This window comes from Desmodus rotundus, chromosome 10, assembly GCF_022682495.2.
Source record: "Desmodus rotundus isolate HL8 chromosome 10, HLdesRot8A.1, whole genome shotgun sequence".
NCBI lineage: Eukaryota > Metazoa > Chordata > Mammalia > Chiroptera > Phyllostomidae > Desmodus > Desmodus rotundus.
Genome location: NC_071396.1, coordinates 57,758,581 through 57,771,364, shown reverse-complemented (window position 1 = coordinate 57,771,364; position 12,784 = coordinate 57,758,581). Strand labels below are relative to the sequence as shown.

At 44.4% G+C, this 12,784-nt stretch overlaps 1 protein-coding gene across 3 annotated transcripts in view; it reads left to right on the top strand.

Annotated features, from left to right (window-relative positions):
- The window catches only part of EEFSEC (eukaryotic elongation factor, selenocysteine-tRNA specific), a 365,489-nt gene that overhangs the window by 283,238 nt on the left and 69,467 nt on the right, over positions 1–12,784 (top strand). For all 3 annotated transcript variants that reach the window (XM_024580197.3, XM_045187763.2, XM_045187762.2), the window contains one exon: positions 10,178–10,831. In XM_024580197.3, coding sequence (XP_024435965.2) covers positions 10,178–10,831 — 654 coding nt within the window. The remainder of the gene's footprint in view (positions 1–10,177; positions 10,832–12,784) is intronic.

The window sequence follows — 12,784 nt, the reverse complement described above, 5'->3', positions numbered from 1 at the left end:
GAAATGGACTTAACTGATATATAGAGAGAGCTTTTCATCCGAAAGAAGCAAAATACACATTCTTTTCAAGTGTACATGGACATTTTCAAAGATAGAGCACATGATAGGACACAAAGCAAGCCTCAAGAAATTCAAGAAAATTGAAATTGTATCAAGCATTTTCTCTGACCACAAGGGACTAAAACTAGAAACCAACCCCAAAGGAAAAAACCCAAAACACTCAAAATCATGGAGACTGAATAGCATGCTATTAAACAATGAATGGGTAAGGAACGAGATTAGGGAAGAAATCAAAAACTTTCTGGAAACAAATGAAAATGAACTCACAACAACCCAAAACCTACGAGACACAGCAAAGGCAGTCCTGAGAGGGAAGTTCATAGCAATACAGGCCTACCTTAGAAAGATAGAAACATTTCAAACAAACAACATAACCCTACGCCTACAAGAACTGGAGGAACAACAACAAAGACAGCCCAGAGCAAGCAGAAGGAAGGAAATAACCAAGATCAGAGCAGAGTTAAATGACATAGAGACTAAAAGCACAATTCTAAGGATCAATGAATTCAGGAGCTGGTTCTTTGAAAAGATAAACAAAATCGACAAGCCTTTAAGTAGGCTCATCAAGAAAAAAAGAGAGAGGACCAAATAAACACAATTAGAAATGAAAGAGGAGAGATTACAACTGATACCACAGAAATACAAAGGATTGTAAGAAATTACTATGAAGAACTGTATGCCAAGAAATTTGAAAACCTAGGTGAAATGGACACATTTCTAGAAAAATATAATATTCCAAAACTGAATGAAGACAAGCAGAAAACCTGAACAGACCAATAACAGCAGAGGAAATTGAAGCAGTCATCAAAAAACTCCCATCACACAAAAGCCCTGGACCAGATGGTTTCACAGGAGAATTCTACAAAGCATTCAAGGAAGAGCTAACCCCTATCCTTCACAGACTATTCGAAAAAATCCAAACTGATGGAAGACTCCCAAACTTTTTATGAAGCCAGCATCATCCTAATCCCAAAAGCAGATAAAGACACAACGAAGAAAAAAAACTTCAGGCCAATATCACTGATGAACATAGACGCTAAAATTCTCAACAAAATATTGGCAAACCGCATCCAGCAATACATTAAAAAGATCATCCACCATGACCAAGTGGGATTCATCCCAGGGATGCAAGGATGGTACAATATTCGCAAATCAATAAACATAATATATCACATCAACAACACCAAAGACAAAAATCACATGATCATATCAATAGATGCGGAAAAAGCATTTGATAAGGTACAGCACCCATTTATGATAAAAACACTCAGCAAAGTGGGAATACAGGGAGCATTCCTCAACATAATAAAGGCCATATATGAGAGACCTACAGCCAACATCATACTCAATGGACAAAAACTTACAGCTTTCCCACTAAGATCAGGAACAAGACAAGGATGCCCTCTCTCACCACTCCTATTCAACATAGTATTGGAAGTCCTAGCTGCAGCAATCTGACAAGAAAAAGAAATAGAAGGCATCCAAATTGGAAAGGAGGAAATGAAACTGTCACTGTTTGCAGATGACATGATAGTGTACATGGAAAATCCTATAGACTCCACCAAAAAACTACTCTACCTAATAAATGAATTTGGGAAAACAGCGGGATACAAAGTCAATACTCAGAAATCAAAGGCATTCCTGTATACCAACAATGAAACTGCAGAAACAGAAATCAGGGAAAAAATCCCATTTGATATAGCGACAAGAAAAATAAAGTACCTAGGAATCAACCTAACCAAGGAGGTAAAAGACCTGTACTCAGAAAACTACACAACACTGAAGAATGAAATTAAGGACGACACAAACAAATGGAAGCATGTACCGTGCTTATCGATTGGAAGAATTAACATCATCAAAATGGCCATACTTCCCAAAGCAATTTATAGATTCAATGCAATCCCTATTAGAGTACCCATGACATATTTCACAGATATAGAACAAACATTGCAGAAATTTATATGGAACCATAAACGATCCCAAATAGCTGCAGCAATTGTGAGAAAGAAGAACAAAGCAGGAGGGATCACAATACCTGATATCAAACTGTATTACAAGGCCACCGTAATCAAAACAGCCTCGTAGTGGCATAAAAACAGGCACATAGATGAATGGAAGAGAACAGAGAGCCCAGAAATAAACTCAAATTTTTACAGTCAATTAATATTTGACAAAGGAGGCAGGAGCATAAAATGGAGCAAAAACAGCCTCTTCAGCAGATGGTGTTGGGAGATCTGGACAGCTACGTGCAAAAAATGAAACTCAATCACCAACTTACGCCATACACGAAAATAAACTCAAGATGGATAAAATACTTAAATATAAGTTGTAACACCATAAACGTCCTTGAGGAAAACATTGGCAGGAAATCTCAGACATTCCACGCAGCAACATCCTCACAGACACATCCCCTAAAGCAAGGGACATGAAGGAATGAATAAACAAATGGGACCTCATCAAAATAAAAGGTTTCTCCATGGCTAAAGAAAACAGCACCAAATTACAAAGAGAACCAACAGTATGGGAAAACATATTTGCCAATGATACCTCAGACAAGGGCCTGATCTCCAAAATATATAAAGAACTCACATGACTCCACTCCAGGATGACAAACAACCCAGTTAAAAAATGGGTAAAGGACTTAAACAGACACTTCTCCAAGGAAGACATACAGAGGGCCCAGAGACATATGAAAAGATGCTCAGCATCACTAGCCATCAGAGAGATGCAAATTAGAACCACAATGAGGTACCATCTCACACCAGTCAGAGTGGCCAACATAAACAAATCCACAAACAAAGGTTGGAGAGGATGCGGAGAAAAGGGAACCCTAGTGCACTGTTGGTGGGAATGCAGACTGGTGAGGCCACTGTGGAAAACAGTATGGAATTTCCTCCGAAAACTAAAAATGGATCTGCCCTTTGACCCAGCAATTCCGCTGCTGGGGTTATACCCTAAGATCCCTGAAACACCCATCCAAAAGAACCTATGTACCCCAATGTTCATAGCAGCACAATTTACAATAGCCAAGTACTGGAAGCAACCTAAGTGCCCATCAGCAAACAAGTGGATCCAAAAACTATGGTGTATTTACACAATGGAATTCTACGCAGCAGAGAGAAAGAAGGAGCTTATACCCTTTGCAACAGAATGGATGGAAATGGAGAGCATTATGCTAAGTGAAATAAGCCAGGCATTGAGGTACAAATACCATATGATCTCACCCTTAAGTGGAGCATAATCAATAGAAGAAAAAAGCAAACCAAATATAACCAGAGACATTGAAGTTAAGAACAATCTAACAATAGCCAGGGGGGAGTGGGGTGGGGACAGTGGGAAGAGGGTATTACAGGAACTACTATAAAGGACACATGGACCAAATCAAGGGGTAGGGTGGTGGTGGAGGAGGGAGGTGGGTCTAGCCGGGGTGGGGTGGAGGGATGGGGAGAAAAGGCACACAACTGTAATTGAATAACAATAAAAAAATTTTTAAAAAAAGGGACAAACTGAAGTCTGGCATCGAGGTAAGCAGAGAGCATAGTCCCTTTTCTAAACCCTCCCCCAACAGAGCCAGCAAGTTGGTGCCATATCTGAGTCTCCATCTACCTGGACTGCATTGTTTGTCCCACCCTGGATATCCCCTGAGATTACACCCCACGCAATTTAAGGGCCCACCCAAGCTGCTTTTCCGCATGAATGGCTAGTCTTGGCTCATGCCTCACAACTTCCTATTCTATCAAACAAGCAACAGCTAACCTCATGAAAGTCAGGCCCAGCACTAGCAGCAGCCAGCCCTAATTCACATATTGGCTTCACCTGGGAATCTCCAAATCCAGCACAAGTAACACCCATCTCAGATTGTTTTATAACTCAGGCAGGGTGGCCCCGGGTAAAACACAGGAGGAGGCTGACCTTGCCCTGTACCACATGGGAAACCCCAGAGCCTGTGAATCCAGTGTGCAGCTATAGACCAACTCAGAGCACCACAACCCTGCCCCTCAGAGGGCAGAGGATGGAGGTCAGTGGTCACTGCCAGCTTTTGCAGCTGACTGGGCTGGGTAAATGCCTCCCACTGACCTGCCAACAGCAATCAAGACTCAACTACAAGAGGAGGGTGTACTCAGCCCACACAAAGGATACATCTTGTGTACCCAGCTTGGGTGATAAGGGAGGCTGTGCCACTGGACCCTATAGGATACCTACTACTTTAGGCCACACTACCAAGACATGGAATCAAAGCAGCTCTACCTAATACATAGGGAGAAACACAGGGTGGCTGCCAAAACAGGGAGACCAAGAAACATGGTCCAAATGAAAGAACAGATCAAAACTCCCGAAAAGGAGCTAAACAAAATGGAGATAAGCAATCTATCAGATGCAGAGTTCAAAACAATGGTTATAAGGATGCTCAAGGAACTTAGTGAAGACCTAAGAAGCATAAAAAAGATCCACTTAGAAATGAAGGATTCCTTAATTGAAATAAAGAATAATTTACAGGGAAGCAACAGTAGAGTGGATGAAGCTGAGAATCCAATTAATGGTTTGGAACATAAGGAAGCAAAAATAACCCATCAGAACAAGAAGAAAAAAGAATCTAAAAAACATGAGGATAGTGTAAGCAGCCTCTGGGACAACTTTAAGAGGTCCAACACTCTAGGGATGCCAGAATAAGAGAAAGAGGAAATCTATTTGAAAAAATAACGACAGAAAACTTCCCTAATTTGGTGAAGGAAATAGACATGCAATTCCAGGAAGCACAGGGAGTCCCAAACAAGATGGATGTAAAGAGGCCCACTCCTAGACACATCGTAATTAAAATGCCAATGTTAGAGAATCTTACAAGCAGCAAGATAAAAGAAGTTATTTACCTATAGGGGAGTTCCCATAAGACTGTGAGCTGATTTCTTGAAAGAAACTTTGCAGGCTAGAAGGGATTGGCAAGAAATATTCAAAGTCATGGAAAGCAGGCACCTACAGTCAAGATTGTTCTACCCAGAAAAAGTAACATTGAGAATTGAAGGACAGATAAAGAGTTTCCCAGACAAGAAAAAACTTGTGCATCATTACCAAACTATTATTATATAAAAGGCTAAAGGGCCTTATTAAGAAAAGGAAGAAGATCAAACCTATAAACAGTAAAATGGCCAAGAATACAAATCTATCAACTATTGAATCTAAAAAACAACCTAAAGCAAACAAGAATAACAGAGACCAAATCATGCATAGAGTATTTTGACAGTTGCCAGATGGGAGGGGGATTTGGGGGAATGGGTGAAGAGGTGAGGGGATTAAGAAGTACAAATATGTAGTTACAGAATAGCCATGGGGATGCAAAGTATAGGAAATGGAGTAGCCAAAGAACTTATACCCATGACCCATGGACATGAACAATGGCGGGGGAATGGCCTGAGAGAGTGGCGGGTGCTGGGTGGAAGGTGCCAAAGGGGAAAAATCAGGATGTCTGTAATAACATAATCAATAAAATATAATTAAGAAAAATAAAAATTTGAAAGCTTTGGCAAAAATAAAAGGTGTCATTCCTCTGCTCAGGCTTCTACTACTGGTGGCTTTCTGTTATCCTTCATAAGGTGAAGGTGGCTGGCCTGTATGGCCAACCTGACTCCACTCTCCTCAGCCACCCTCACTGTCTTTCAGTCTTAAACAGGCTATATTCTTTTCCACCTCAGAGGCATCTGCCCACTCTGCTCTTCCTCTGCCTGGAGCTCCTGTGGGCAGTTCCTTCTCATCCAGCTGGCCAGCTTCAGTGCCACCTTCTCAGGGAAGCCCTCCCTGACCACCCAGGAAGAAGTAACATATTTTGCAATGTACAATGTGCTCCTGTGTATACTGCGCACCCACATTTTTGGCCCAAACTTTAAGGGAAAAAAATTTTTAGTTTTAATTTTTTAGCTCATTTATTTATTTATTTATTTATATTTAGAAACAAACTAATTATCATATTCCAGGGTATTTGTTTGCACACAGATATTGTTATTGCTTTATAGAGTTACACTTTTAATGCATAAGCATAAATAAAAGAAAAACATTTATATAGATACGAGATTAGTACTACCCATGTATAATGCACATCCTTATTTTTCCCTCAAAACTTTGGTCAAAAAGTGCACATCATACACAGCAAAATACAGTAGATCCTCCAGTTATTTTCTCTAATAGCATCTCCCCATGGTTTTTTAATTCTGAATTTGTTAGTTGATGACTTGATGCCTGCTTCCCGCCCCCCTCCCCCAGTAAAGGATCCAAACTGTATCTTTTCTGTTCACCCCTGTATCATTCCACGGCCTGGTGCATGAGAGAAATTTAGTAAGTATGTATTGAGTGAATGCATATACAGTGTCTCAGCCACTTGACACAGATATTAGTAAATACAGGGGTGGGAAAAAGTAGGTTTACAGTTTTGAGTATGCAAAGCATAATTTATTCTATCATTTATTAATTATTGTATTATTTATTTATATTATAACTATAAACCTACTTTTGCCCTCTCCTGTATTTGGTGAGTGAGGTGGTGAAGAGATGGGTAGAAAATAAATGACTGAAAGGAAAGTCTGTTTTCCCCATTCTTAAGTTGGTAAAACTATCTACTTTTCTATATTTTTGATGACCTGGATGGAGTTTTGTATTCTTAAAATGTATCTTGGTGGAATGAGGGCTTGCCAATGACCCCATGTGACAATGCTGTCTGTATGCACCCTGTGAGAGCCCACAGTAGTGTCACACCACCCTGTCCCCATCTTTATCTCTTTCACAATATTCTGTCTAGCCCTTCAAATCTTGATTTGCAGTTATTTGTCTTTTTGCTCTGCACAGTGCCCTCTTAAGGCATTCTTTATTATTTCAGCTGTAAGAACACGAGCCCTGTTGAAAAGAGAACATGCTTTGAATAAAGCCTGCTTGGTGGTCAACTCGATGGGTGCAGTAAGGCTGTCAGTCTCTGGCTGCCTTCTCTAACAGTGTCTCTCAGGCCCCAGCAGGTCTGCAATCTCAGCTCAGTACTCTGCCAGGTGTATTTTTGCCATGAGGAGTTTCTCCTCCAGAGTCAGGTGTAGTCATTCTCTTCAGAGGTACTGGATTTTTCAGCAGCCTCCTGTGCTTGGCACTAAGGATGCAGTAGTAGGTATATCATGGCCCCGTCTTAAGGATTTAAAAAGGGAGATCATACAAATTTGATAGGCAGAAATTAAGAAACCAGACATTGTCAAATGTTGAAGATGTGTGTTCACCACGTGTCTCTGGCCCTGCTGGTAGAACATATGGTGACACTTTATCTCATTCCCCCTGGCACCCAGCAGTTTAGTCCATGACCTGTGTCCTCCAGAACCTCTTCTTGCACTGTGCACTAGGCAGAATTATTGTGTGAAAAGGAATTCATCATAGCATTTTCTAGTAAAAAACTGGAAATGGCCCAAGTGAGCATCTATAGGAGACTGGATCGTGGTCTGTGCATATCATGTGATATACCACATTAGCAGTGAGGGAGCCACAGGTGCTGCCAACACATGCACCAAGTCGAAGTTCAATAATTCACAAAGCAAAGTAAGTTATTGGTTAGGCATATGTCCTGCATATGTAGTCAGCCTCTATACAACCACACGCACGTGTGTAGAATGAAAGGGAATGTAACACACCAAATCCAAGGGCCTGGTTATCTCCATCTGGGGCAAGTTGGAGAGCTAGGTGGGGAGAGAACACATGGGGGTATAGAGTTCTTGGTAATGTTGAGTCTTAGGTGGATCATGGGTTGTAGATGTTTATTATATTGTCATTTAAATCAGTAAGTACATGGAGGTAGAGCTGACAGGACCATCAACCAGCAATGACAACTCAGGCTAAGAGTCACAGAGGATAGCAAGCAGCTCTGTCCAGAGGGGGCAGGAAAGCCCTCCAGGGAGGTGACTTGAGAGCTGGGGATTTAGCGATGAACGAGAATTTGCCAGGTGGAAGAAGTCCCAGGGAGAAGGAGCCTCATGGACCCAGGGCAGAGACGTACAGAACCATGGTGTGTACAATGAATCACTCAAGCTCCCATTGTTTGTGGTTAAAGGGTTGGGAGACGATGGGGCAGGAAGAGCTGTAAGATGGGCCTGGTGGTGGAAGGTTCCAGTGAAGGCAGAGGAGCCTGGCAAGCAAAGAGGATCCTGGGGGCTGTGGCAGGCCCCACCCACCCTAAGCAGCATCACTCAGTGGGAGTGACTGTTTCCCCATAGTTCAGTCAACCAAAGCATTTCCTGTTCACAACAGCTATACCCAAAAGATTTAAAAGTCAATGTAGAAGATAGGAGCCCATGTATGTGTTGGTGTCAAAGGATTGCATCATCAGACCTGTGTTTTAGAAAGTTGGCCCGGAGGAGAGAGAGGGCAGCATTATGGGCCAGAGGACAGCTCACTGGGCTACTGCGAGTCTTGGGGGAAGAAGTTGTAATTCAGGTCCTACCTCACTGAGCAGACACTTAGTATGAGATAATATTCAGTATTCTCCAGTTACTCTGAGATGCATTCCTAAAAATCTAAGTTTCCCTTTGCCCTTACAGACTTTTTCAGAGGTGTTTGATGTTTCTCTTTGATTGATCTTGGCTATGGCTTTTGACACTGTGCCTGTCACTTTCTTTGCCCCCTGACCTTTTTGTTAGGCAGTTAATGATCTTTAAACAAACACTTGAGTATTATAGCTCTCCAGAAAGGGACCTGGGCCTGATGTCATTATAGCATTCTCCCTTTATCCAGGGAGAAAATGAGTGTTCCATACACCCCACTTTGTAGGCAAAGATGTTTCTGACCTGAAGGTCAAATTTATCTTTAGGTTAACAATTTTTAATGGCAGGTTTCCTGAAATATGTTACATTTCTCTGCTTTGCTAAGCAGAAATCCATGAACATGATTTCATCTCGCCTCTGAGACAATGAATCTTAGTAGGAACGTTCATTTCGTGAACATTTGTCAGGGCCTATTCCATGTCTGTTCCTGATTTACAAACTGTGGGTACAGAAATCTGCCTGGTGTAGAGTTGGTGTAATGATTTAGAAGCAGAGATAAAATCAAGCTTGCCTAAACTCCTGGGTTACTTCCTATCCGCCTGCCCTCCCCTCCCCCACTCCCTGCTGAAGTCCTCCATGTCTTTCTTTATTTCTTAAATTCACCAAGCCTCTTTCAGGCCTTTGCACTTATTGGTTCCTCTGTTTAGAACTTCTTCTGGACCTTCACACAGCTTCTTCCTATGATCAGGCATTGCCTCTACAGGGATCTTTCCTAACCACTGATCTGAAAAAGCCAGACGCTCCCCCAACCCCAGGCCTTCTCTATAGCATGTTATATATAATATGCATACAGACATAAAAATAGATATTAGTTATATATATTTAAATACAAAAAATTGTATTTTACTTGTGTTAATATAAATTAAGTTGATATATTAATATGTTTATAATTTTGTTTTTTTTTTCTGGGTGTTAAGCTCTTTGGAAATAGACTTCACTCTGTTCCTACCCTTAGAATAGTGCCTGGCAAACAGCTAGGATATATGCATTGATGAATGAGGAATGGCCCTGCTCTGGAGAAGCCCACAGGCTAGCAGGCAGATGGGTACAGATTAAGCAGTGATAGCACAGCAGGCCGAGTGTGATCGAGAGGGGCTGAGGTGGGACCATGGAGAAAGACAGATTCTACCCACTGGAGTCTGGTCAGACTTCCCAGAGCAGTGCAGTGGTTTTTGGCCTGAGCTTTCAAGAACAAATGGGCATAAGTTGGAAGGCTGAGGAACTGGGGGGCCCTTCTGCATGGGATGGCAAGCCTATACAGAGGGCTCAAGACAAAGATGTGTGGCAATGGAGCTTGGGGTAAAGCGGGGACTAGAATGTTGGAGGAAACTAAGGTAGTGAATGATTTGGCTACTGTGACCACTGTCCACTTCCTGGACTAGGGTTTCCTGTGGACCTGGGCCTCATATTTGCAGGGTAGAGTCTGCTCTGTTTAAGGGGAGTCTGGGCCCAGAGTTCCCCACAGCTGGCACATGGTGGCATGGGACAGGGATTTCTCCACCTGGAACCCCCAACCTCAGAGCCTGTGGGTTTCATGACCTTTGTCTTTTGCTCCTGACCAGGTTGTGAAGAAGGTCAAGTCCATGCAGATGTTCCACATGCCTGTCACCTCGGCCATGCAGGGAGACCGGCTAGGCATCTGTGTCACTCAGTTTGATCCCAAGCTGCTGGAACGTGGCCTGGTGTGTGCCCCTGAGTCCCTGCACACTGTCCATGCAGCCCTCATCTCCGTGGAGAAGATCCCATATTTTCGGGCACCCCTGCAGACCAAGGCCAAGTTCCACATCACAGTGGGCCATGAGACTGTCATGGGCCGATTGATGTTCTTCAGCCCTGCTCCTGACAGCTTTGACCATGAGCCTGTGCTGGACACCTTCAACTTCTCCAAAGAATACCTGTTCCAGGAGCAGTACCTCTGCAAAGATCTGGTGCCAGGGGCAGTAAGCAGTGGTCAGGCCAGTGAGGTGGGCCAAGCCGCAGAAGGCCAGTATCCTCGGCAGCAGTGGGCCCTTGTAGAGTTTGAGAAGCCTGTCACCTGCCCTCGGCTGTGCCTGGTGATTGGTTCCAGGCTAGATACAGACATTCATGCCAACATGTGCCGTCTGGCCTTCCACGGCATTTTACTGCATGGACTGGAGGACAAGAACTATGCTGAGAGCCTCTTGCCCAGGCTGAGAGTGTACAAGTTGAAGCACAAGCATGGCCTTGTGGAGCGGGTAAGCAGCTCCTCTCTGCCCATTGCCCTTCTGTCTGGCTCTGGTGGCTGGGATGGACACAATTTGGCATCTATTATGAGGGCCAGGAAGGCTTCAGAGACTTTCTGATTACAACTTCTGTACTTTTTAGACAAGGAAACCGAGGCCTGCAGTGGTCGAGTGGCCCAGGTTCTTTTAGCCCATTAATCATTGTGCCTGGGCCTAAACCCAGGTGAGGGAGCCCAATATACCCATTGAAGTTCAGTTGCTCTGGGTTCCCTCTTCCTTAGGTAGTACAAGTGCCCACATAGGGCAGAGCAGGCCTGGCTGTCACATAAACCAGTTTCAGACAGCAGTGCTTCACCTAGGCCAGTAACCAGCAGTGTTAGTGGCCTTCCTGAGCTTTGGATGAGAGTCTGGGCCCTGCCCCATCACTCTGATGCCAGGCTCTGGTTCTCAGTTGGGGGCTGAGTCTCATCAGGCAGGGTGGCTTCCATGTCTGCCCTAATAAGCCAGTCATGTCAAGGGAGGAATCATGGCTGGTCATGCAGGCCAGACTGGGCCAAGTCTGTCCTTAGCCTGTGGGGTGGGGTGAGGAATAGGGGCTAATGGTAGCAGGGGGCGCAGAGAACAAGAGGTAGGAATGTACAGGAATATGACAGAGAGGAAGGGTCCATGCTGCTGGTTTTCTGGGGTACCTGATATCACTGGAGGCAGGTCTCAAGTGCGTGAGAAAGCCAGTCTAGTTTATAGGCTTATCATTAGGGGGGATATCTGTGGGGGCCTGAGAGAGCCTACACAGGGTTCCAAAGTCCTGGAACCCCCTCCTCCCATTGGGTGGATCTGCCTACCCCCAACATCCAACCCTACAGGTCTGAGTGGGAATCCATGCCTACTGGACCACACATGAATGGGTGGACAAACATGCAAACCTCACTAACTTCACTATCCCTGGGGCTGGCTGCTTTGGTGTGGGTCTGTGCAGGTAAGGAATGGCTGTGTGTTTAGCTGACTGAGCTTGGCAGTGCCGAGACCCCAGTATTGGGGAGCTCAGGGTCCTAGTGAGAAATGCCCTTGTAACCGAACAAGTGGGCTCGGCTGCCTGCCATAATGAAAACCAAACTCATGAAACACACGCTGATGCAAAAGGAAAAAGGGTTTTATTCAGATGCTGGGACCTGGGAGAATGGTGACTCACATCTCAAAGACCATCTCATCTTCCTGCTCAAGCCTGCAATTTTTATAGGGATAGGGAGGGGAGGGCTTTCTTTCCTATCCAATTATTTTTCTAGGTTTTTGCATGCTGGGGCCCTATCCATTTGTCTTTCTAGACCATGGCTCACTCAGTGTAAGTACCTTCCCCTGCACCATCTTAGCCAGTGGGGGAGACTCCCTGGTGCGCTCTGACTATCTACAGTATCAGGGCAGTTGGGAAGGAGGGCTGCAGAACCCCCCATCAGGAAGCCTGGAGATGCCTAGCCCTCAGTCCACCTACCCTATACTGGACATGGCACCTGCACATCCAGGAGAGCTGGTTGGAGTCTGCAGGGCACCCCTAGGTCCAAGCACACCTGCATGCAGCCCCACTGCCCCCCTCCCCTTTCCCATTTGACCTGCCCTTCTGACTGACTGCCTATGGTAACACCCTGAGGCTCTCAGCAGGCCCTATAGTTCTGTTCCCCAGACAGCGATGAGGTCTCCCCTGTGGTCTAGCCCTGCTTGCATCAGCACAGGCTCCAGCTCAGTGTCAGACCCATGCCGAGCAGGTGCTAAGGAGAAGGTGCCCAGGACCTTGGGTATTAGAAAGTGTTGGGGTTACCATTGCCTACCACCCTCTCATCTCACTTACTTCTTCCAGATCCCCAGGTTTTCTGCTCTGGAACTCTGTCATTGCAGAACCCTTCCCCTCCCCTCCTCATCTCAGAATGCTTCCTAGGAACTTAGGCCTTTCCCTCTTTCTCTCCTATGCCTACA